At 40.8% G+C, this 26,082-nt stretch overlaps 1 protein-coding gene across 4 annotated transcripts in view; it reads left to right on the top strand.

The window, feature by feature from the left end:
• Nucleotides 1-1,655: 1,655 nt before the first annotated feature.
• SPRED1 (sprouty related EVH1 domain containing 1) overlaps nucleotides 1,656-26,082 on the top strand; it is a 59,638-nt gene continuing 35,211 nt past the window's right edge. The window contains exon 1 of one of the 4 annotated variants that reach the window (XM_027812499.2): nucleotides 1,656-2,798. In XM_027812499.2, the coding sequence (XP_027668300.1) occupies nucleotides 2,767-2,798 (32 nt within the window). In that variant the 5' untranslated portion in view covers nucleotides 1,656-2,766. Of the gene's footprint in view, nucleotides 2,799-13,035; nucleotides 13,206-26,082 lie in introns of those variants that run through there. The other 3 variants (XM_005444149.4, XM_055715713.1, XM_055715712.1) reach the window with 3 other exon arrangements.

The raw sequence follows: 26,082 nt of genomic DNA, 5'->3' as shown, positions 1-26,082 counted from the left end.
ACAAATACCCTTGTTAAATGCAATACTGCCCTGCTTCTGTGCGTTCAACAGATGATGGAAGTTTGTAGTCTGGCCTGTGATGGTGTGAAGCTCTCCAGGTTCCCTCAAAATGGGTGAAAACTCTCTTCTCCCGATTTCCCATGTTCCAGTCTCCTCCTTCCTTGGGAAAAGCAGCCAACCAACAGTAGTGTGGGAATCGGACACATTTCTATTGCCAAGGGAGCTCGCCCCATCTTTTTCAAACAGGAAGCGAGAACAGCTCATCGCTGCTCCTATGGCACCGCCAGTGCTGGGAAGAAATCCCAGTTGCAGGAAAAACCAAAGTGGGATTAGACTTGACGGAGAAGGATCTTGGAGAGCAGCTGCAAAATGCGAGGAAGTACATGAAGAGCCAGGGATAATGAACGTGCGTTGGGGAAATGATGCCTCTTACAGTAGCACCACAGTATTTTACTCAATAAATTTCGGACAATGAGAAGTATCAGTTGTCAAGCATGCACACAGAGAGCAGGCAGGAAGAAATCAAAATCCAACCGACAGACAAAACCGCAATATAATCTTTTATTATGATCTAATTTACTTGATGGTCTGACTCATGATTTTTTAGTCCTCGGGGTTTGCAACACCGCTCCGCTTTCCCATCAGATCAAGCAACACATTTACCTTCCGAGTTCCTGAAAAGGGATTTGGGTTTGGTTGCTGCTGCGGCTGGGTTTCACCGCTCACCTGCATCAACTGCAGCCGCCCCCGCTCCGGTGTGCCTCGGGAGAGGCCAAGCCGGGCTCTCACACGCCCTCCCGTGCCATCGCTCACCTCGAGCCACTCAATTTACAAAGCGAAGGAGCTAATGACAGGACGGCTCCCTTCCCGAAGGGAGCGCACCCCGTCCGCAGCGGGGCCGGGGCCAGGACCCCTCCCGGCTCCCCTCCAGCGCAGACCCGGGTCACACCGCCGCGCCTCCGGCTCGCCCTCCGCCCGCTCCACCGCCGCGCTCCCGCCGGCCAACAGCGGGGCGGGAGGCACCGGGCCGGCCACAGCGGGCCGGCAGCGGCGGGACCGGCCGGCAGCGGCGGGACCCCCCGCCACCGGCTCCCAGCGGGCTGCCCCACGCTTAGCGGTTCCATTCACTTCGGCTTACAACAAGTAGTTGAGAGCGTAAGCCCGGCCCGCTGGCGGAGGCGCCCGGCACGGCCCCCGCCGACGCTCAGCCGCCCGCGCCCCGCGGCCGCTGCCGGGCCGGGCCCCCTCATCCGCCAGCGGCCCGCTCCCGCCACACCCCGGGCCGACCGACCCGGCTGCACGGCGGCGGCCCCGGGGGGTCTGCGCGGCCCCGCGCCGAGCGGGGGCCCCCGGCCGCGCTGCCCTTGCGCGCCCGCCCGGGGCCGGGGCCGGAACCGGCGGTGCCCGGAGCGGCAGCGGCCGCGGCCGCCCCCCGCGCGGCGCCTGCCCCGCGTCCCCCACGCAGGAAGGAGGGCAGCGCTGGGGCAGCTGGCGTATCCCTCCGCGGCGCTGTGGCGTGCGTGCGTGTGCGGCGGCGGCTCCTCGGGAAGCGCGTGAGGCAGCGCCGGAGGGGAGGGAACTACTTTCAGGAAACTCGAGCGCAGGGCAGCCGCCGGGCGCCGCGGTGAGGGCGGCGGCGCGGGCCCGTCCGGCGGCGGGCGCTGGGTCAAGGGGATTACTTTCTTCCCCTCGCGGTTCCTTCTTCTCCCTCCTCCCTTTCCCCCGTGGTTATTTTGGATCAAGCTGTGGCGGCGGAAGGAGCTTGAAGTCAACGCTTCCGCCCAGTTTTCCTGTGAGGAGGAGGCGGAGGCGGCTGTGAGGAGCCGAGGCGGCGGCGGCCGCTAATGGAGTTGCTGCCGAGGAGGGAGCGCCGCCGCTCAACTTCCCCGCGGGCCTTCTCCCTCCTCTCCCCTCGTCCTGCGGCCGGGGGCTCCTCTCTCGCCCTGGCAGCTCCTCTTCCCCTCCCTCCCCGCTTCTCTTCTCACACAAACAGCCGTGACGCATCCTCTCTCTCCTCCATCCCCCCCCTTCCCACCCCCAGGCTGGTTTAAAACGCCTCCCTCCCCCCCGTCACCAGCCTTCTCCTTGGGGCCGGCTCGTCCTCCCTCCGCAGTGTTCGGCGTCGCTTTGGAGGAGGTGGGAGAGCCCGGCCGAGCCTCTCTGCCCCCCTTTCCCCCACACAACTCCCCCCGCGCCTGCCCCGGCCTGTGCCGGCTCCGGTGTCTGGAGGAATTTCTGCCGCCGCCGCCTGCCCCGGCTGGGCGCGGGAGGCGGGCGGGCGGGGAGGCGGCCGAGCGGCGGCGGCAGCAGCAGGAGGAGGAGGAGAAGGGCAGCAGCGAAGGCGGCTGCAGCGGGAGATGAGCTGCAGCGGGAGGACGGTGCGGTGCAGCTTTTTGCGGCGGGGAGCCCTCCCTTGTCTCCAGCACTTTGTTCCCCTTTAACTGGGAGCAGCTCAAGAGCGGAAGATCCGAGGTTGTTGCTGCTGTTTCCACCACTACCTTCACCATCATCATCTCTAAAGACAGGGGAAATAACGCTCCGGCGCCGGACTACAGGATTTCGTGTTTCCAGGATAAAGATCGCTCTCCCCCCCCCCCCCCCCGCCCCCTCTCCCCTCCCTCTCCCTCACTCCGCAGCACTGCCCGTGCCCTGGCCGGGGGCGGCAGGCCGGGGGGGTAACAATGGTGAAGTTTCTGGTGAGTTCTGGCTGCGCCCTGGCTGCGTCGGTGCTGCTCCGTCTCCCTGTCGGATCGCGGTGAGGAGAAAATGAGCGAAGAGACGGCGACTTCTAACAACGAGTAAGCGGCCGTCCCCCCTCGCCGCGGCGGTGCCTCTCCCCTGCGCCCCGGGATCGGGCTGGGGCTCGGCGCGTCCCCCCGGCTCCGCGCCCCGCGGGGGCCTTTGCCCGCGCACGTACGTGTCCTGGCCTCCCCGTGCGCGTACTGCGCATTTCTGCTCGCGTACATGGAAGCCCAGAAGCTCCCTCTTTGTGAAGGAGCTTGGTTTAAAAGGGCTGCGAGCCATCGGCCAGAAAAGCGTGGTGTATTTAAAGCTCGGCAGAAAACGGTGCAGGTAACGATGGTGTCTTGGAAGGGGAGGATGGGGTTTGAATGCCCGAAGTGGTATCGGCACGTACCACCTCTGATAATATCCTATTACTTGTAGATATTTCACATGGAAACTAGTGTGTGGGAGCTTCATCCTGCAGGAAACTGCTCCTGAATTTTAATTGGATGAGTCAGTCAGTGTAAATACAGCTTAAACCTACCCTAAAGCCTTTTTTTTTTTCCACCTCCCTTTTAATGAGCACTTGGGACTTAATTTTTTTAAAAGAGGAAGGGGACAGTTTAAGGATCTCTTAATATTTTTAATGTGACTGGTTTGGAGGAAATCCAAAGGAGAATGTGTGTGTGCGGCTGTATCCCCCTGCGTGTAATCTGCCTTTGAAATACGTCTTGGGTCGGAGGAGATAAATATTTGTCAGAAAACATACGAGTTCTTTATGGCATTGAAAAACGAATATGAAGTATTTTGAAACTTTTCCTATTACCGGGAAGTTTAAGGTTGATCGCTGCAGCCTCCGAGCTTTAGCGTTACGATTTGCGATGTCGGTGTTTGCTCAGGCTGATTTTATGAATGATGCGGGTGACGGCCGCGGCCATGGCGCTGGGGAGGGAGCGTGCGCCCATTGTATGTGTAGGTAGCGGTAGGTGGGTGAGGAGCTGCCGGGGTCGGGCGGCTCTCCTCGGCCGGAAAGACGGATTTCCCATTTCGCTGCCTTCCTCTGAGCAAAGCCTGCGCACCTCCCGTGCGCTTCTCAGAGCACGGCGTTCGGCTCCCCGAGGAGCAGCGCAGGCGGAGCCCCGCCGGGGCGCGGAGCCCCGCAGGGCAGCGGAGCAGGGCCCCGCGCTGCCGGCCGCGGAGCGGGCTGGGCCTCGCCGGCCGGGAGCCGCTGCGGCGCCCGCGGGGCCGGGAGCCGGGGCCGCCGCCGCCATGTTTCCTTTTTTGTGAATCGCTCTCATTTGCATACCACAATCTCCATTCATAAAAAAAAAAAAAAAAAAAAAAAAAGGGCGAAAAAAAAATATCGCCGTCATCACCGCTGACCTGCGGCAAAACCTGCCCTGCGGAGTGCCCAAAGCGGCTGCTCCTGCGCGAAGGAGCAGCCTGCAGCCAGCGGCTGGCAGAGGACGGTCTCTGGGACCTGCTGTATTAATATGTGCTGCTCGCTGCTTGTTGACACAGTTATGTGGGAAATATCAGCTCGGGGAGGTGCTGGGAGCACGTGATCCGCTCCATTCATAAAATACCTGGCTGTCCATTCACAGTGCAGTACAGTGTCTGCATTCAGCAGCCTCGCAGATCAGACCTGCATGGGAAGGGAGAGGCAGCCAGGCCGGCAGGTTTATCAGAGAGGGCTGCAGAAAGAGGGCTTGTGGTTGCGAGCATGGGAAGTTACCATGAAGCTTGGGGGGTGGGGGGTGTTGGAGTTATCTTTACGGTTTGTGTTTGTCTTTTTCGTGTAAAGCAGCATTAGTTCAGAAGTACCTTCTCCACTGTACCGTCTAACATTTCAATAGGGAAGAGTTTTATTCAGGAAACGCTGAAATATTTTCCCCTCTAGAAAGACTGAGTCAAAAATAAAATACTGAAATTCCGATTCATTATTATGAACGTGTTTTCAAGACAGTATGTTAATCCATTCTGGGTAACTTAGTCTATATCTGCAGTATATCAACATAGTGTAGAAGGAAGTCAGGCATACCTAATGAGACATCTGAAAACGTTGCCTAATACAAAATACAGGTAGCAGTGAGGACAATTAAATTGACAGAAATCAGCAATGCAGTTCATTTTTGTCTGTTTACTTTGAGAATTTTACAGTACATTAGCTATTATCATTTCTCCTTACCCTGTGCCGTGGCTGAAGAGAGAGAAATGTCTAATATGGCATAAGCTGTGCAGAGGTTGGTGTATTATGTTTGATTTTAAATATTTTGAAAATTTTCAAAAAATAAAATCGAATTAAACTTAGTGATGAAGGATCCCTGAAGCAGGCAATGGATTTGTTGGATGTAACTGTTTTGTGGTTGCCAGTGTAAAAATAGTGATGTTCACTGCTCATGAGCACACTATTTCATTATCTTAACAAATCGCACTAAGGTGATCCTTAATTATACATTTGTGGAGTGGAGGAGGCTTTGTTGTTAGTGCAACCTAAGAGAATACCTGAAAGGTTACAAATCCTTACTTAAGATGAGGAAGGGAAGCTCACATACAGTATTAGGTTTGAGTTAATTCAGTGTTATAAAGCTACATGTGTGTAACCTTACAAAGCACTATAAACAGTGCTTTTTCTCAAATAACAGATTTTTTTTTTTTACATTGGTTATTAGAATATTAGAAGAAATGTAAGAAAAATGTTTCTCAGTTTCACTTGCTTTTTTGGACAGCATTTTTGGTGAGGCCAGAGTCATCGTTCCTCTTTGGTTGATTTTGCTCATAGCACAAGCGTGTCACTTTAAATGATCAGGAAATATGATTGAAACTCCAAATGAACCATTTGTGAAAATAGGGCAGATCTAATATATGATGGATTTAAATTTGTAGAAGTTTACTGTGTTTAATTTTATCAGTATAATTGATTACATCAATGGCCTTGAATTCATTAATAAATCTCTTGGCATATAAGGGCAAATACGGGTACTTTGCAATGCATTTTGTGTTGTTGTGGCTACCGGGAATATTCTGGTAATTGAGCTCAATTATTTGATTATAAAACTTCATTTTACGGAATAAGATATAAATATTTGTGGTGTCTAGAGTTTGACCTCAGATGATAATGTTAAATTCTCAATGGTGGTGGGAAGGTTTAATTAAAAACTGCATTAAGGACTAGTAGGTTTCTTGTCGGTCATGAACATATGGAAGACAGCCTTGTGAAATTGTAATTGCCACGGATGAATCTTTCTTGGTGATTTTTACATTTTTCTTGTAATTATATTATTGTATTTGTCAGTTAGGTGTTAGTTAAATGAGAGTGTTTCTGTATCTCCAGCTAATTATTTTTTTTTCCCTCCAGTGTTTTGCAATCAGTGTGGTCAGCATGAACACAGTGTGGTGTTCAAAAATACTATCAGTTTCTAAATGAAGGAATTAGTAGGATTTGTGGACTCATGGGTTAACTCGCTGTTCGTGCAACAACATAATAATGTCAAAGCAGACAGGTCAGCAAGCACTGTACAAAATTCCTGTTTTGGTGGAAGATTTTATTGCTGTCTAGAAAAGCAACTCATTTCAGTGTTAGGTAAAACATAATAATTGTTACATTATATATTCCCCATTCAGTAGGGATGAATGATGACAGGCTTAAGATGGAGTCTGAGTTACTGCTGTTGAAAAGTAGGAGCACTGCTTTATTGGCTTGTTTACTTTCCTCTGTATTGCAGGTGGCCTCTTTTTCAAGGAATGCTTGTGCTCTTCAATTATATTCAGAGTTGTTTTCACATACTGTATTTTTACAGATTCAGACTGCACATGCTAATTTTTTGTCTACATAAATATAGGTAATCTTATACTGTTTTTCCTAGATAATTTAATTCAAGAGATTATAAATCAAAGAAATACGGAGTGTATACTAATGCAATGTGCTTAGCAACATTTGGATTATGGCGTTATAAACATCTTCAAGTGTTGATTTGAAAAAGCAAAGCTGAACTAAATTTTTAAAATAAGATACTTACTTGATATGTTCATGTCTTCCTTCAATGTTTATGAAAATACTGTTTATATTTCATTTGTGCTTCAGAACTCCTTGTGACTCTTGAATGGGTTTGTAAACCCAAGTCCTGAAAGTTGAACATGAAAAATCATCACAGAAAGTAAATCCAACTAGTTTGCTTTTATTAGTCATGGGAAGATTTTAACACTTTTTAGCAGGCTAGTTTTCTTTCTGCTATTGTAGTTATATGTAGACTTTAGAATTCTTCATCTTTTAATGTAAGGAATTTGTAAAAAGAGGCAAGACATTTATTTTGAGGAAAGCAATGCTTCTAAAGCAGTTGATTATATGAAATCATTGCAAATTTGATATATTTCCTTTTGGGGGAATGGTTCTTTACAGAGTCCTGGGGAGGTTTTTCCAGTCTTAGGAACTGCTTCTTGCTGTCTCTTTGGCTTTATGTTACATGACACTGTTTTGAAGGTTAAATGTAATTTTGCGTGTTACATAATCTGGGAGTCAGGGCGGGGGGAGGGTGTTGTTTATTTTTTTATTTATTTTTTAAAAACAGGTTTACCTTAGCAACATTCCTTGATTACTGTGGGACTGAAAAAAAAAAAAAGTTTTCTGGATGTTTCAGCATAACTGGAGCCAGCGCTAGTATTTGAATTAAAAATTAAAGAATGTTTCCCTTGTTTGTTCATTTAAAGTTTAATGTTCTTGAAGTGTTAAAGTGACCGTCAGGATGTCAGCGTATTTTTCAAAAGTGGAGACTTGTCTTGACAGGATCAGAAGTCACAGGATTAAAGCCAAGGGCATTCCTGGTGGTTTTTAGGCTAAACACTGGTATTTTTGTTTGTTATTTACCCACTTATGTGTGTATCTGGAGACATCATATGCATTGGTGATGACCTGATGGAATATGACAAACACCAGAAACAAAAAATACTTTTCAGAATATTGACACAAGTTTATAAAGGAAACAAATGAAGTATTTTGTCTTTTTTGGTTTTTTACTTCTCTAACTCAAAAAAAGTAACTATGGTATGGCATACAAGGTATGTTGTCTTAAATGGTGATGTTTTAATGTTTAAATGTCTGCTTTCTCTCTCTTCTCTCTCAGTTGGAATGTGTTGCAGTTTCCTTAAAGGAACTTGCAAGACAATCTGGGAGTTGCCATGTTGTTGAGGATCCCAATTTCTTTATGGATATATTAAAAACGAGCTATCTTTGCTCTGTTCTAATGTGCAACAACAATTAAGTGAGCAAATTTTAACTAGCATAGTTTGCACAGTTACTGAATGGCTGAAATTGGTTGTAAACAAAAATTAAATGGTCTCTGAAAATAGGAAATTTGTTCCTCCTTTCTCTCTCTTGAAAATGCTCCTTCCTCCTTTTGAAAGCACTTCTAGTCATGGAGTGTTTTATTTATTGTTGGCGACTAATGTGGTACAAATATTCCAAATTAAAATTGAATAAGATGGAAACATATTTGCAACATTTTTTATACTTTGTAATACTTTGTTAGGTGTGTTTTCTAACCAGTCGTGATATTCAGCAGAAATAATCTTCAGTGATGATTGTTTTTTGAGGGGGGAAGGGAACTGGATGCTCTTTTGGTATGCTGTATTAACATAAGTTTTTAGGCTTAAGACAATAAAATACATACTTTTGTTGTGCTTGCTTTTCCTGTACTGTGTAAGAGAAAAAAAATTGTTTTGTCACTAGTCCTTAGGCTATAATCTAGTAAAATCTGTTGGCTGGCACTACTCCCTGTGGTTTTCTTATATGTGAGGTGGTATCATTTTTTATATAATTAACATACTTTATGGTATATGGTACTAGAGCAAACATGGTATCTCTCTCACTTGAAAAATATCTGTAATAGGAATCGGTCTCTAAGACGGTGGTATTGAACAGCACTGGTAGGAAGTAAGCAGATATTTTAAGTGCATGTGTTTTCATATCTTTTCAAGCTTAGGTTTTACATAATGTTAACGCTGATATCTGTGATATCAGTTTGTTAAAATACATTCATTCATTTATATTCAGTGCTTTATAGTTACTGTTTTTCTCCTATGTATATCAAGAAAAGATTTTTTTTTAAAAAAAAAGACCAACAAATCTTTAGCTGTGCTAAGGGACAGCAAATGTGCATTTAAGTGCTTTGAATACTAAAATTATTTATAAATGTGGCTCTGATTAAATAATAACTGGCTAACTACACACAGTTGCAGGCCCTAATTCCCAGTGCTCCAAATGAGGTGTGGAAAATAAATTATAATAATAAAAAAGTCTCAATATAATGACGATAAATGCATCTGTATATGCAAGGAGATCACAAGCATTTTTTCCTTTTAAGAACTCACTGTCACATGACAGTAAATACTTCAATTGAAACTGGGAAAATAGGCCATAGAAACTTGAGCAGTGACTGTGCTGCATTCTGCATTGCTGCCTGATACCAAACTTCCATTCAGAAGAAAATATTTTTCATGTGTGCCTTACACAAGAATTCACCAAATGTGTACTGCTGAAACATCTAAACCATCTTAACAGTGAGGTGGTAATGATCTCTCGCCTCTCCCACCCCCCGTGTATTCATTCTTGTGTTTGAAAATTTTGACTACTGCTGTTTGTGATGTTTTAGTTAGGTGAAGAAGTCTTGTAATCCGTACTTCTGCTACAGCAAGTCAAACACCTGTTCAGAACCCCTGAAGAAATTCTGTGAGCTGATGTTTGACTTGAATGGTTTGCGAGAGCAGGCATCATAACAACAGAAGAGTTGTCCTTTTTTCTCCAGAAAAATAGTATTGAATAAATAGATCTCCCCCAAGATGATCTGACAACTGTTGACAATTACCCTTTTTCTTTGACTTGTAACGATGAGTTGCAACACTAACTGAAATCTGTCAAAGCAAAAATGAAACTGATTTATTTTGGTTTCAGTAATGTTAAATGCTGTGAATAAACAAGCATAGCAACAAGAAACATAAAGAATTTTATTAATAAAACAAATAATTACTGAAAGCTACTGTCAGGTTTATTAAAAACTGTTTCTGAGACTGCCTGCCTTGCTTAAATAAACCCAGAAATGGTAAGATACAACTCTCAGTGAGGATGCCTGCTTGGGTTTTTTTCTTTCGGAAATTGTGCAGAGCTGTTTTGGTGGAGTGGTATAAACCATGTGGGCAGAAGTGCTTTCTCTAACCTTTTGAAAGGATTAAGGGTAGTGAAAGATGGGAGTGCAGAGCCTGTTCTGATTTAGGAATTTTTATTTAGCTTCCTAGGAACTGTTCAGCCTGTGATGTGATAAAATACTCTGTGCCTTAGGTATTTCTGTGCGTGGTATGCTTACTCTTGGATCCCAGTACAGCATGCCTTAATTTGAAGCCTGTGATTGAGGCCAGTATACTTTGAGCCTTAGAAAGGAACAAGTTTTTGAAAGATGTGAAGAAGCTAATTCAGGATTTAAAGTGGGAAATCCTGTTTGTATGTTTGTTTTTTAAATCTATGTAAGTGGCTGTTCTAAACCTGTATGTTTTTAAGCACTAGTTACTGTTGCTAATCACTGGTCTTTGCTCCCTTTAGGACCAAGAACAGACTGGAAGTTTCCTAGTAGGGTAGACTTGGGATAGATAGGTATGTTTGCACACTTCAGGAGGCAATAATCTCAAGTTCCACTTGTAGTTCTAATGCTACTGATCTGGGCTGTCAATATTCTGCAAAAAAATGTTGTGGTTGCTTTCTCTTACTTTAATTTTGCAAGATTTTAGGGGGGAAAAAAACCCCAACCAAACTGTAGAAGAAATTACGATTGCTGGTACCAATGGTACGTAATGAGTGTGCCAAGGGAATGCAAAGTTGTAAAATTAAATGTTTGAGAATTTCCAAACTTAAGAACTGAGATTGTTTGTGCAAATATAATCAATGTGGCCAGAGGGTATGAATTTTGATGATTTTGATAATGAGACAGAGCCAGGAATATATTCAGATTGCCTGGGTTCTGCTCTCAAACCTTCAATACTAGGAGATGCCCATTTTCTTTTTTTCAGCCCCTTGCCTCATTTGCTGTTCATCCTGTGCCGGAGAGGAGGACTGCAACTTCTGATCATGCACAGGTGGTGCTGTGTAATTGAGGACTGCATTTTAATAAGTGTTAAAATTCTATAAATACTAACATTGACAAGTAAAGCAATGTTTTAACAAGTTTCTTAGGGAATTTTGTTTGTTTCTGCATTTTAGTCTGGTTTTAGTCTTTAATCTTCAGATTTCAACTCTGGGAGTATTTCAGATGTTGGTAATGTTGCTGTAATTCAATCCAGACCTGTAGTGTGCTGTTCCTTATACTTTTTCTCCTAGAGTGATTTACCTAATCCATATCTGAAAGTTGGGGGTTTGGTGTTGGGTTTTTTCCCCCAGTTTGGAAGCACTCTCTAGCGTACTAAGAGAAATTGTTTGAGGGAATAACACATTTGTTACATTGAACTTGCTTTTGGTTTGGTTCTTTTTAAGGTGATCACTACATCTGTTGTCATGCCACTATAGGATATGTGCATCTACCATGCTAGTCACAGATGCCAGTTAGGCTGTTGGCATGCATGGGCATATTTGCTGTGGAGGCAACTAATGCATGGATTACCATTAAGCCTGGCTTTTTTGTGATGTCGCTTGCGTGTTCTACAGGAAGTGTCATGCTTCAGGCATCTAAGTACTTGCAGCTCTCATTGAAATGAAAATGCCAGTTGCTTGTCATTTTTTAATCAGTATATATGTTTTTCTAGTTAGATGGATTTTTTTTTACCTTTTTTTTTTTTTGGCAACTGGGAGGTAAAGTGTATTGTTCTTAATTTTTTACTATATTCTGCTCTGGTTCCTCAAGAAGTTCAAGAGAGTGTCTAAAATCAGACTATTATTACACAGCTGGGTTTATGCATTAAGGTCCGTAAATGCCCTGAGTGAATACTTCTTTGTCTTGTACTTCTTTCAGCCTCTAGAAAACTTTTTAAGGGATGTGTAACCACTGCTCAAACAGTCCTGTGATGATCACTAGCACAGTACTTTTATGCTTTCTGTATTTGTACTGAACGTGTCTAGCTTAAAATATCTTACATTGTCTTAGCTGTATTCAACTTGACACATCCTCTAGAAGAGCCCCCATATGCACCTTAAAATGTACGTGCTTTGTTACTATGGTGATAGAAAAGAACCGTGCATGTTAACAACCCTGGTTAGGTAATGGAGGATTTGCAGAAATCAGTTAAGCATTTGCCCGGGGCACTGAAAATTGAGTCCATGACCATACCTCCACCGAAGCCTGTTGGCTACAGACAGACTGAGGGAATCTTGTTAGGGGGTTAGGCACTTCACTGTTTTCAGGTTGTTTGGGGGGTGAAGAGGACTTTCTGGAAATGGTTTCAGAAGAAGTAGTGTGCTGCCTTATCCCATGCTACATACCTTATGCCATATACTTACAGTGCTCTGCACAGTTTAGAGGAGATGCTTGTGGAAGCACATTGTATATTTCACACTGATACAAAACCAGTTTTGTTTTTCTTTCAGCTCCCTAGGTTGACAGTGCAGGAATTCACTACCTTTCATTTCTCTGTTACAGCTGCCTGCAAAGGGAAAATACGTCTACGTTCATTCCCCTGAAGCAAGATAGAAAACATGAGCTCTTCTTCATCTGTTACTTAAATTCTGGATGAAGAACAGGTCTATTCAAGGAAGCTATTCCAGAAGATGACATGAATTTAAACCGCTGTAGTTCAGTATAGTGTAATTTCCTGTGGTGGACTTTTATTATCCTTCTGAAGTAAGCTGTGGTTAACTAGGGGAAAACTGATAAGCTTAGTTGTCTAATTAGTTGGAGCTTTTCAGGTTCCCCTCTCTCTTTCCATCTGTGCTGTACCTTTTTAAAACTGTAGCTTTCTTGCATTAGATATTTTGTTACTTGTAGATGTTATTATTTTTTTTACTGCTGAAGGTGTCATGTCTTTCTGTGGTTTGAAGTGTGTTGGCTTTTAGAGAGACCCATCCCTGTAGGTTTTGTTTTCTCTTTAGCATTTTAGGAAGGATTTTTCTGAGCAGTTCTCTGTTTTAGCATTCTCGTACAGCTTGTACTGAAAAGCTTCTCCAGAAAATGACACTGGTTAGTGTCCCTTTGAGACATTTTGACTGGCCTGCTAAGCACCCTTACAGGTCTTAATACCAGGGTTTTACCCTTGAGCAATGCTAGCAAGAAGCCAGGTTTTTACCACTTTGGGACAAGGAAAACATAACCCAAATAAAAACGTGTGTTTTCTTTGCTGTAGAAAGACAGAATGCTTCCCACAGGCTATGAGTTCATCCTTCTTTCAACAGTGAAAGGAGAAGACATCACAGAAATATTGAAAATCAATGTTGAGTGACTTATCCACTGCAGAAAATTCAACTTCTTTGACATTTGTGAACAAATCTTCCTGAAGTAGAACAACAATTGTAGGTATAGCTTCTTTTCTGAACAAAATCAAAATGTACGGATTAGACTTGTGGAATAACTGGAAATAAATTTACCAAATCTGTTACTTCAGCTGACTTCTTGGGCCTGAGCAGCTACTGGGAGCTATGGGATTAGCTTTTCTCTCTTTTGGCAAATCTGTGCTCCATAAGCTTGATCCCCACAACTGAAGCTCAGTGGATGAAGTAAAAGCTTTAAGTAAGCTTTAAGTCCTCATGCTCCTTCCAGCTGCAGCGTGCAAACAATGAACTTTGATCAATGTATCAGCCCAAAATAAGGCATGGTGATCCAAATCTCTGCCTTGTGCTTCAGGAAAAGATCATTTCAGTAGAGAATGCAAGAGGTATCCTAATTAACTTTCACATGTCAAAGGAAGGAACAAGTGTCACCTCTCAAGGGCAAGAGTGATTTTGACCAGCTTTTCTGGGGTTGCTTCACAATTTGTTTCCAAGGCAATTATAGTCAGAGTGTGCAGAAATTATAGTATCCTACAGTAGAAAAGATCTGCTTTCTGCATTTTTTGTGTCTTGTCTAACTTATAGTTAGGAGTTTTACAGTGGAGAAGGCATAATTGTAATTTCCTGCTTACAGCATTAGTATCTATGATCTAGTGTGTATTTGGTGAGAGAAGATTTTTTTTGGCAGTTTTGGTATTCCTTGGCTGAGATAATTATTCCCTTTTTTGTCTATATAATAAAATAGTTTATCTGATTGCTGAGAAATGCAGTGTTAACAGTTAAATTGAAAAATGCTGCTCAAGCTTTTATCATTAACCAAGAAAACCAGTTTGTATTGTGTTTTCAGTAGGATGCAACTTCTGTTGTCTTTATTTACACTGAAAAATGGTATTCTCCAAAGAAGTATTTTTGCTTTCCTCCACAATGAGTTCTTATTATAGCTCAGCAAGTAATTTTGTCAGGAATTGCTTCTGTTTGACTTTGGGATATGTCCTTCGGCAATAACAAAGCTGGTAAAAAAAGTGAGAAGTTCTCTTGGTCTAACTCTTTCTTTGTGAATTATTCCAGTAAATCACAGACCAATACTTCTCAAGGTTTAAATAGCCAGGTAGTATTGGTATGCCTTTAACTTGCATAGGGAGCATGATCAGAAATGCTCTAATATGTGACAACAGAAGTAGGGAGGATTATATATTACTATTTTTTTTTTAAGGTTTGTTTTTTCCTAATCTTAAAACTTCTGTTCATTCATCTTCATTCTCTTGAGCTCCATTATATACCTTTTCCTTCAAGAAGGAAAATGTTTTTTGTGTGGTTTATTCATTTTAATATGTAACCTTGCAGCAGCAGTTGCTTAGTGTGGTGGTTGAGGCTGCTGCCAAGTAAGGGTCCAGGATCCACAGGAAGTAAGTTGCATTCAGTATTACCGATACTATTTGGGATTGGATGAAATTATCTGTCTGTAGCTCTGAAAGCCTGGAAGTTGATGCTTGCTCCTTTGTACAGCTATGCAAAGAAGGGTACTTCACAAGCAAATCTTCCTAATTCTGTAGGTGTTTTTAAGAGATGTAAATCTGAACTTCTTTTTAAATGCTCCCTCCCCCAAGTGATATAACTGATGTGTGCAATGGGGGGGGGTGTTGTAATGGTTTTTGATAGACTACTTAGATAATGTGAAATACCGAACTGTTCAGAATGGGTTTGCGCTTTTGGTTTTGGGTTGGGTTTTTTTAGATCCTTTCTGTGAAGTATGTCAGAATAAGCTAAAGTTGCATAAGTACACAAGTCATTTAAAACAGAAATAAAAAGAATTCCATTAAGGCCCTACATTTTGCCAACACTGACAAATCCAGTTTCACTAAATAAATAGCACTGGTGCTGTCATTTTGATACACAAAATAACTTATTCTCAGTGTAGTTAATAGCCACCTCTTAAAGCATCTAAAGCAAATTTACAGTTGAGATCATTTAATGAGAGAGAGTGGGAGTAGATTTATTTAAAATCCACTGAACTTAACTGCTCACTTGTTTTGCTTTTTAATGGTAGAACAGATCTGTGGTTTGAAATGGTTTGGGGAAGTTTTTGTGACAAGGCAGATGATGGTTCAGAACTACTTGAAAACTGCAAAAGAGTCAGCTACAGTTTCTCCTTTCTGAGAGATTGGAAATGGAAATGTCCCTTTGAAAATGTTCAAGAAACTTGTTGACATCCTCTCTTTGACTTTTCTACTTGCTATACTTGGTTAAATTCCATATGCATCTGTTTCCTCATCAGGAAGTTTGAGCTGAAATATAGTATGTTTCTTGAATCTTTGGTAGAAAACTTTACCATGTAGTTGTTCGGTAGGACTTCATTTTGCTTTAAGTGGCAGTTTAGTTTTCAGTGGCTTATCTGTTCTTAATACGTGTGTTATGTTTTCAGGCATTCATAAGTTGAAGTGAACTGAAATTACTATGCCAGATGATTCGGTTTTAGTATTCTGGTATAGTTTGCTCTTCATGTTTGCATGGTAGAACTTGAAATGAGTCTTAGTATCTAAATGGAGTGTTTCAGAGCATTGTGTACTGCATGGGTATTTCTTTTCTTGAAACTGTCTCACAAGAACCACGTGAATAAGGTGATGAGACAAAATGGGAAGAGTGAGGTTCTAGGGAAAGACTTGGCAATTCAGTTTTGTTAGGAAATGCATTGAATTTATGGTCACATCAGTGTCAACTGCTTGCTTTCTGATGCTGTAGTGGTGTTTTAGCAGAAGGAGAAAGGGGATTGGGGGTTGCTGGTGCTCTTGGGCTTTGGCGTTGAAAAAGGGCCTCATGAAGTGGGGAGGGGATCGCCGGTGTCACCTTCCTTCAGTCTCCATGCAGTCAGGGCTGGCTCATTAATACTTGGAAACTGCTTTTTTTTTTTTTTTTTAGATGCTGCTTTACACTAGGTACATCTGACTGATTTCTTGATTAAAAGTTAGGTAAATACTTCAAAATTTATCTGTGTGTTCCATTTGTCTGTAGGTATATCTGTTATTTTTGTACACAAGACAAAATGTGCTTAATAGAAATCAACTGAATGCAAGGAATTTCCCACTGGTTATTTGGACCAGGGCAATGTAAACTGTAAATGTGAAATCATATGGGTTTGAGAGGGCTGTTGAGTGTTTTAAATTACTTTTTCCCCTCATTGCATTAGTGTTGTTGGGCTTCCTGTAGACAATTTCTTAGAAGTAAATTACACCAGGGCTGTTCTTGTTGTGTACAATGCTTTCTCAGCTGTAAAATTGTGATGATGTATCATCAGTGAAACTCTTGTGTTTTCAAGGTGGGATTAGAGAGATGAAGGTATCAAATGAAAATAAGGGGAGGTGGGGAATGGAAGGGCAAAAGTAAACCCACTGTAAGAGCTACCTGTGTGTACAAAATATATTAATTCCTTTCCCCTTGTTAGATCTGGGCCTTCTGCCAAGACAGATCTGCTGTTCCAGCTGGAGCTCACAAAAGGAGTAGTGGCTGCAGGAGGTGATATATACTATTCTCTTAATTCTCAGTGACATCAACAGTTACCAAAGTTCCCTTTCTTTGCTCAAGTTTATACTTGCTAGAAGTTAAAATGAAAGGCAGTAAGACAGTAAGACAATGCTGAAAAGATAAAGACTGATGAGAGAAATCTAAGGCCTAGTTTTAGTGATGCATTTAAAAGTCAATTAGGCAAAGTACTGGCATTACATTTCTAAAATTATTTCAGATGCCTATCTTGCTATTCAAGAGCTTTTCTTGTAGCAGATTGTTAAGCTTTTTCATTGAACATTAAGAGCAGTGAATATTAGAGTCCTTTATTAAAACTGCTTCTCATGTTGAGTTACTGTCCTGTCACCCCGTGCATCAGGTTCTGGAAAAATACCTAGTAAACTCCACAGCCTATTTGATGTACTGTTTGGAAGTGTTGGAAGCTGTAGATAGTTTAGAATTGCTTCCAGTCCTACCAGTGGTATCCATAGCACTAGTAAGAAACCATTTCCAGGCAATTCTTATCGGCTTTACTTGTTAGCTTTCTTGCTACTTTTAAAGAATGCCCAAACACTATTCTGAAACTTTAACGAAAATGCAAAGAGAAGTTTAAATGTCTCTGTGGGCTATGCAGCTGCCACTCTTTATATGAAGAATGACAGGCTTCACCAGAATGCCTGGTTCTTAAGGCAGGAGACACATTAGAGCAATGTTATTTATATTCTGCCAAAAGCAATTATCCTGCAAGAGTTATAAGTATGTGTTAGCTTTTGTGTGTGTGATAAACTGTATAGGCTTCCACAGAGATCTGTAGGTCTACTCAGAGTGATGTATTTAAATTTTTGCAGGACTGAAGCTCAAGTGCTTGCATAAAAAGATGTTTCTGGTTGCAGGCATATGCTGATTATTCAGTAGTGTGGCAGAAGTGTTTCTACAAGATTGGTCTGTTACAATTAAGATTGTTATTATGCCAAGGTAAAGAGTTTTTACATTTAATAGTATTTAATAAAAGTTGTTTTAAGAAACCTGTTTTGATCCACCAATATTTCAAATAACTTCTAAGCTCCCAAAAGCTCTTATCTGTCCAAGAACCCTATTTACAATTTCTGTGAATCCTTTACTTTTCCTCCCCATGAAGATTTATTATTCCTTAAAAGTATCTTCAGTTAGCTACTTTAAGCCCTAAAAGTGGCCTTGTTTTGTGCTGTGTCTTTTCATCGCTCTGTGACAGAAAATGGGCTCCACTGTTCAAGGGGAAAGGCCTGGACTTTGGGTCTCGGCTACTAAATAGAGCAGCTTTTCTGTTCGCCCCACAGCTGCTGTTAATGTTTCATTCTGCAACTGCTAGAGGATGGGCAAGTAACCATCCTCATACGAGACAAAAATATAACTCCATTAGTCAGCTGGCGTGGGTTGTTGAAGCAGAAATGCAGGCAGTATTTTCTCCTGGTGGAGAAAAATCCATCACATCCTATTAAAGTTGCCATTAGCTGACTATGGGGGAATGTACATTTCCTGAATCCATGATTGCCTGTTCTTCTTACTTTGATGACTGTCTACTTTAAAACTTGTAATTTAGTCATAACTATTATAAGATCATGTTACATCTCTGGGGTTAAATCTATTTGACATATAATCTGTCTCAGAAAAGCCCTTAAGAAATAATGGTGCTTGACACTAACTGAACCTTAAATTATTGTAGTGTGAATTAGAGAACCTTGTTCAAAAAGAGGTTCCATGCGCTTTCCGAAATCTGTATCACCCTTCTAAGATTTAGTATTTTAACTTCTAGACTATTTAGTATTTTAACTCATTGCTGTTAAACATGGATTTCAAACTTTCTTTCAAAGGTGGGTTGGTTTGGGGATTTTTTTGTGGGTTTTTTGGTTGGTCTGGGGGATTTGGGGTATGTTTTTAATGTTTTTATAGCTGTCTTCTGAAGGTTGAGATCTAATAGGCTGGTAGCATCTTTGAGATCCTGTTGCCAGTGTTCATTGTAAGGTTTAAATGAGGGAGAGTTATATAATCCTTCAACTTTTTCATGCTAACCTTTGAACCCTTAAGGTTCCTAAGGTTTTGGGATGTTAAATCTTTATAAACATGCAATTATGACATAAAGCAGGACCAAGAAAATACAAATGTGCCTTCTCTTCATAGCTGCTTATCGATGAAAAGAAAATTGGTTTTCTTTTGTTATTCTGGAAGTGCCAATTTTTAGCCATGTCTAGAGCAATGTCTCAGTAAAGGATGACTTTCTCTCTCTAAGGCAAATCCAGATGTGGTCAGGCTTCCTCTTAGTTTAGTGCTTTGATTAGTTCAGTGCTTAGAGATTTTGTTAAAATCTCTTGGACACCTCCCTCCTTATTTCTTTAATTCCTTATATACTTTTATGAAGTGTGGACAGAGAGAAATATTCAGATCTCTTAATGGATGAATATTTAACCTTAATGTGGGGAGCAAATGGTACTTTACAGTAACACTTCTGGTATTAGTATATTAAATGTCGTGGATCTGTGATTGCAGCTTACAGGTGCTTTAACACCTATAAATTAAAGGCAGAATATTACTCAATCTTATCCTGTATGGCCTGCATCTGCCTCCACACTGCATACAATATTAAAGTTGAAGAGGAAATGATGCAATGGCAAACTGTGGTCTAGTCTTGATTTCTATTGTAATTGTTTTAATATAGGCAGATCCTGGATGTATGTCCAACTAGTTGGCAGTTGTCTGTCTCTTGTGTTTTTCATGCTTCTTTGGAGCAGGTAATAGGCAACGCCTTATGCTGCTTTCAGTTTGGTCCTTTCTGCCTCAGGTATCTTATGGAGAACAAGAATCAACTATATCAATGTGGTAGTAAAGAACTTCCAAACACAGTAGTGAATAGTGAAGTTAAAATAAGAAAATTAGATTGCTGTGGTGTTATACGAATATAATTTAGTTATATACTTAAAGACTCTACTAGGTGAATTAAATAAAATGTAAAAATTATGCAGCTCCAGCTGAGGGAGCTATTTTCTGTTAAGCCAGTTCATTGCATGTTCATGCAAATTATGTTCCCTAAAACTTAGTACAAAATTTTGTGTACATTTCCATACCGTTTTAGACGAGAACTTGTTTGGTGGGCTACAAGCTGTGGTAAAATGCAATGATTATTTTATAAGATTGAAAATGAAGTTTCTGTAAAATCTGTTTGTTTTCCAGAAAAGGAAATGAGCAAAATCCTCCTCTAATGTATTTGATGAGACAATCCTAGTTTTACCGAAGAACTAAACATGACTTTGTGTATCCAAAGGTTGGGCCCTTGTGAGAAACTTACCCACTCTTTGCTGAGAGGGAGTAGTGGAATTTCCTCCTGAGGTGCTGTGTCTTGGGGGTTGTTCTCCTATTGGATTTTTGTACTTTGGTGTTCAATAAAACTTCAGTGTTTTTCCCTCACAAAAGGAAAATCCATCTCCACTACATTTCTGGTTGGTCTGCCTCCGCCTGGCACCTTCCAGGCAGCTATGGAGGTTTCTTTTTAGCTTTCAACCTTTCTCCTCTTCAGTTTTGCTCTCCTGCAAGCAGGCTTGCTCTCCTGCAAGCAGGCTTACTCTCTGCATGCGTTGCTCATCAAACAGGCACTTTTTCTTCAGTACTGTAATTTTATTTATGTCAGAGCCTCCCTGCATGCTGAATAATGCATCTGAGTCTTTGGTTTTCCTTTGGACCACTCAAAGTTGCCTGTTTTGTGTATGGTGGAGAGAGAAGCTGGAGGGTGCTGTAAATGCTTATGTTAGTATGGGCATGGCTGCTCTTACCCTTGAAGCAACGTTTTCTATAGTTCCAACCTGTTACTTTAATGACAGAATTTAGTAACTGGTCTTTGCTGACACAGAGGTATGAACACTCTGGTATCTGTAGACTTTCTCACTTACCTGGATCTCTTCAGATTGGGTTGGTAGGGAGCTTGTTTTGCCTCTAACAAATTGAAAGAGATTGCCATATGGTCTGGTATAGTTCATGTACACAACTGTGATCCGGTAGAGGAAAGGCAAACTCCCAGCCCCCCTACTGCTGTTTTAGAAGGGAACAGACAGGAGGAAGTAGGAGTGAGAACAGATTTCTGGATAGATTGGTAGGCAGCAGGGAGAATTCTTAGCACTTCCCACCAGAAGTTTATTCTAATAGGCATTGGGTTTTAACCATGTAACTGCTGCTTGGGAAGCTGGGACATGAGGATCAAGAGTAAATGCATAAATAGACTTGTAGGCCTAATTTCAAATTGAAATGATAAATGTATTTATTTCATATCTGAAACAAGGCTGTGATGCTCTCAGCCTCTTGTTGTGTGAGGGTTAATCGTTGCTTGATTATTTACTTTTTTTAACTTCTGAGGTTTTTTTGTTTTGGGGTTTGGTTTTTTTTCCAAACTTTATGTAGAACTGAATGTAAGCACTACTGGCTATATCTGGAAGACAATACTGTAGCAGTATTTTGACTGAATGAGACTTTCCCAAGATTCATACCTGGTGATGGAAGTGTATGTATAATACATCTACAGTGATAGAAATATGTCAAATACAACAGAATTTTTTTCTTCGTTTCTGGGTCTCTTAAAACAAAGGGGTAATTTTGCTGATATGTTCCCATACTATACAGAAGGAACAAATGCATTTTTATGTTGGACAAACAGCTATGTTACTGGGCATCAGTTTCAGACTGATTTAAACTGGAGTTAAAGCAGTAAAACAAACAAGCAAACTGTTTAGAATTAAAATTTGTGTATGGACAAGAGAACAACATTGATGGCTTTCCTCTGGATTAAAGATGAATTTCTATGTAAGTGCACACCTCCACACACCCCTCCGCAATGACTCAATTAGTAGTTTAGAGAAGTCTTTAAGTAGTTGTGTAAATCTTCATTTCTGATGATGAAGTACAGTTTGTGGCTGCTACTGAAAGGGATAGTTTGCATTCATCTACACAGCCTTGGCCTTAGATTTAAGGGGTACATGATGGCAGGTGATTTAGGGCACTGATCTGTCAGAATAACCTTTTTGGGTTGATGGATTTTCTGTTTTGGTTGCACAACCAGCTTGCTTCAGTTGCATACTGATTTGAGTTAAGGAAGTAGCAGAATTGTGCTCCAGTTCTGGGGGAGAAGAAAGCAGTAGGCATTCAGGCTGGATTTAGGTGAGTAGGTTTAGTTGCCTTCCCATTATCCCACAAAATTGAGTAATTTTTGCTGCAGACCTACAGATGCTGAATCACTAGTAGAACTGTACATGTATGACTGCTTAGACATCTTCTATGAATAAAACCTTGCAATTAATAAGAAGCTCACAAAATGAGAGATCTATGTAGCATTTATGTGCTATGCACAGTATACTGTACTATCGTATAACCGTTCAATGGAGCATCGCTCTTTAATTTGTCTTGTAAAGAGATGCATCATCTGTCTGTGTCAAAATGCTTGCAAGAGTGTGATCTGGAAGCTGTTTTTCTTCTGAGTGCCAAAGTACTGGAACCCAGTGTTTAAAGCTTGGAATTCATGAATTTTGTATTTCCTTGCATTCTCAACAAATACTGAATAACCTTCTGGAAATAATGATCCTTATTAAAGGATGAATAGCTGCAAAACTCGAAGGGTTTTCATGTTGTGGTGTGGTTCTGGTTTTTTTTTTTTCTTCTTCTTCCTCTTTTGAAGAGGGGAGTTTTGTATTTCCTCTCCCTTATGTGCTTGGCATAATAATGCAGGAGCACAAACTAACAAAAAAAAAATGGTAACAAGCAACAGTGGTTCATGATGCCAATAGTACTGCAGCTTGGAAAATGTGTTGTACCAGTAAATTGACTAGTCTCAATTAAAATTTAAAGAGTCTCCATTACAAGTAGTTAATGAACAGTATAGTCATTTCATTGATTTTTGTTATTCCTTAAAATGAATAAATGCTTTCTAGCAGAAAGTGTTCAGTTGTCAAAGGAATTTTTCTAGGTTGTTCTTAAAAGCCACTTTTCTATTTTAAAACTTTTTTTGGGGTGATATTTCCGTGAATATTGGTGACTCTGCATCAATGGAAATGAGCTGATGAATCACTTCAGACAAATCACATTTGTTTGGTATGTATTAAACTTCCAAATAGAGGTTGCTATAACTCCTTTCCAGTAAAAAGATCCAGATTGAGTACTCTTAACCCTTGCAGAGTCTCATTACAGTTTGCATTCAGACTTCTAAATTCATAAAGTTGGACTACAATCCTTAGTGTTACTTTACTGTAAAGTTACTGCACTATGAATATAAAAGTTTGGCCAAATATGTGATATCAGTGTTTTAATCTGCGGCAAGGTAGTGCTCATTTATTTTATCTCAGTGTTGAAAATAGTAGGTTTTACATGGATTAGTGATAGCAAAATTAAAAGGTACATGCAGGTTACATGTGCTCATAATTGATTCTCATATTGTGATGTATCTCTTCTTGAAAACTGTGGTTTCTCTATGTCTCTGTTTTCACCGTGTTGTGGGATAAATTTTTTACAGTGTTCAGAATATTTGTTTTATGTTCTGCCAGAATTAATCCTCTTGCATCTTCTGGAATCAGGAGGGCTTTCCCTTTGTGTATTCAGTCATTACATAAGGAAATTCGGTTTGTTTTGTTAGCACGTAAACTGGGCTTTGCTAAATACAAAGTGGGCCAAAACCTCTCACAGTAAGAATTTAGAGAAAGAAAATATATGTTTCTTGGTAGAAAGCTATTCATAACTTTGTTACACGTTTGATGCTCATCATTCCACATGCATGAAGCCAAAAAAAAAAAAAATAAAAAGGGGAGGGGGGAATTGAAGACTTAAGTTATGTTGATACTGCAGAAAGAGATCAAATGTGGCTAGCTTTGTGACTTTAACCCTTACATGAATGAGAGCTTGGCAACACTTGCTGATGGCCAAGCAAACGCTCAACACATGTTTTCAGCCACTGCCCTGGAACTTGTGTTGAAGTATGGTAATCCCCAGAACCGCTTTGAGCAGTTACAAGATCACATCAGCTTCCCAGTGTTCATAGCTTTTAAGTTGCAGAAGCGGTGGAGAAAGCACATGGCAGGAACAGAGATCCGGCAGGGCAAGAGAAGGATGGAGAGTACTTCTGGCAATAGTGCCAAATTGTATTATTTTAAAGTGCTTGTAACAGCGATGGTAGTGTAGGTATGAAAGTTGCCTTGGACTTGTTAGTAGAAGATAATGTAGAACTGTCAGTAGTTGTATTCTCTCACCAGTCTTTGTTAAAGGACAGCCTTAAATCAGGCTGCAGTGCAAAGATAAGAAATCTGATTGCCATACATTTCATTTTCATCTGTCTCTGCTTACTCACTGTGGAAGTGCTTCTTTGAACCTTTCTTTCCACTCCTTCATGACTTCTTTACACTCCTTATGTAACTTAAAACTATCAATATGGTATAGACTGTAATACAGTAGCTTCTGTTTGCTGGAAATTACTTAATCCATATACAGTTAAAAATGAAAATTTTCAGTATTTGTGCTTTGGTTGTTTTTTTTTTTTTACTGGAACCTATCTAATCAAATCTTTACTAGTTTAGATTCAGCTGCAAGATTTTATACTTCCCTTTTAATGCAGAAAAACCCAGTGTATCACAGAAAGCTATAACCTAAGAATCGCATGCTGAACAGTGATATGCTTTGTGATTATGCTTCTCTTGTTTTGTGTTTGTGCTGCAAACATTGAAGAGCAGCACTCAGTTTTTCCTCATGTGTCTGCTTCTTGTTTTGGAGAAGGAGATGGTGTTTCCTCTCTCTCCTACCTGACCCCGACCCCCCCCCCCCCCCTTTTTTTTTTTTTTTAATGTTATTTGCTTGGTAGGGAAGAATTTATGTAAGCCGTATTCTCCCACCCCCACCCCAGTCTTTTCATGTCACTGACTTCTGAAACTTCTATTACTTAATTGTTGTTACTTGAGTTCTGGCATTTTTAGCTCCCCTTTCTTCCCCTTAAATAACTCTTGGGTAATCTGTTGGGGGTTTTTTTGTGGTTTTTTTTTGTGTGTGTGTGTGCTTCCTAAAGAAACAATAGTGTCAGCTGTTTTTCTTTAAATATCAGCTTTTATGTGGAATAGTCAATATCAGTTTTTTACTCCATCTTTTGTCAAAAAGCCTCAGGTAGATTGTGTTGAGTACCAGTCACACAGCACTTCTCAGTCAACATATGGGTGAAGAAAATAAGGATGAGCTACTTTAGTCATCAGGTAGTTAAAATTGCAGTGATGGTTCTAGAATCTTTTGAGTCAAACAATCAATTCCCTCTTGATTTTTCTTTTAGTCAATAAGTTTTAAAATAATAGTAAAAAAGTCTGTAGTAACACTGGGAGGGATAGATAAAAATTACAGGCAAATTAATTTTGTCTAGGAATTACTGCATGACTAGGGAATATTCTTTCTTCCCTTCAAACACAGTAGCCTCTTAAACGGTTAAGCTATCAAAGTCAAGTAGCAGGACCCTCAAAAACACTATTGGACATCCTGTACGTAAAACTCATACGTGATGAATGCATTCCCAATGTTGGGTTGTGAGCAGTCTATAGAATTGTCAGCTGAACTTTTACAGTACAAACAGTACTTTAGGCTTAATTCCTGAATATTTTGGCTCAAAAATTAGAGATTATTTGTTAGCATCACTAAAGAAGTTACTTGTGATATGTTATTGGTCTTTTGACCTTGCTTTTCAGGATGCATAATAAAATGCTGTATGCTTTGCTTTAGCCAGTAAAGAAATTAATGACTTCTGGTTTATTTGGATTATTTGAACAGTCTCATTGCAGATAAAGTACTCAAAATTCATTGTTGTAAGGGAAAATTATTTGTAATTCTTACTGTTTTAATAGTAGGCCCTGTGTTCAGGATATGAATAAAGGAAGTTCTTCTGTTGCTGGAATGAGAGGAAAAGTCTGTAACAAAACACATGGTTACAAAGGAAATGGCCAAATTGAGATTCCAGTTTCTTGAGTTTGGTCTTTGCCATCTACACCTAATTGTCCATTCCACTAGTTTAATTTCTCCTTGTGTTTATTTGGTATATAAAGTCTTTTATTTCTCTAAGCAGAGCTACTTAATTTTCTGTTTGTATTTCTTCAATTATGCAGTCAGAATTCATTTTCAGTGCTGTTAAATACAAGAACACAAATATTTGTGGAACTACTTAATGTGTGTCTCATTGACTTTAGTAAGATTTTTTTATTTTGTACTTTATACTGTATTTCATAAAGTATTTTATTATACCCTATTTTGTGTAATTGAAGAGGCAGATAGCTAGTTGAAACATTTTTAGGGTGGATAGCAATCTGTTTTGTTTAATAAAACTGTGCCACATAGATATTAGAGCTGCACCAAAAAAAAAAATCTGCCTAGTTGTTCCTGCG

The sequence above is a fragment of the Falco cherrug genome, chromosome 7, assembly GCF_023634085.1.
Source record: "Falco cherrug isolate bFalChe1 chromosome 7, bFalChe1.pri, whole genome shotgun sequence".
In the NCBI taxonomy this organism is placed as follows: Eukaryota; Metazoa; Chordata; class Aves; order Falconiformes; family Falconidae; genus Falco; species Falco cherrug.
The sequence above is the reverse complement of the archived record's forward strand: the minus strand, read 5'-3'. Positions and strand labels throughout refer to the sequence as shown.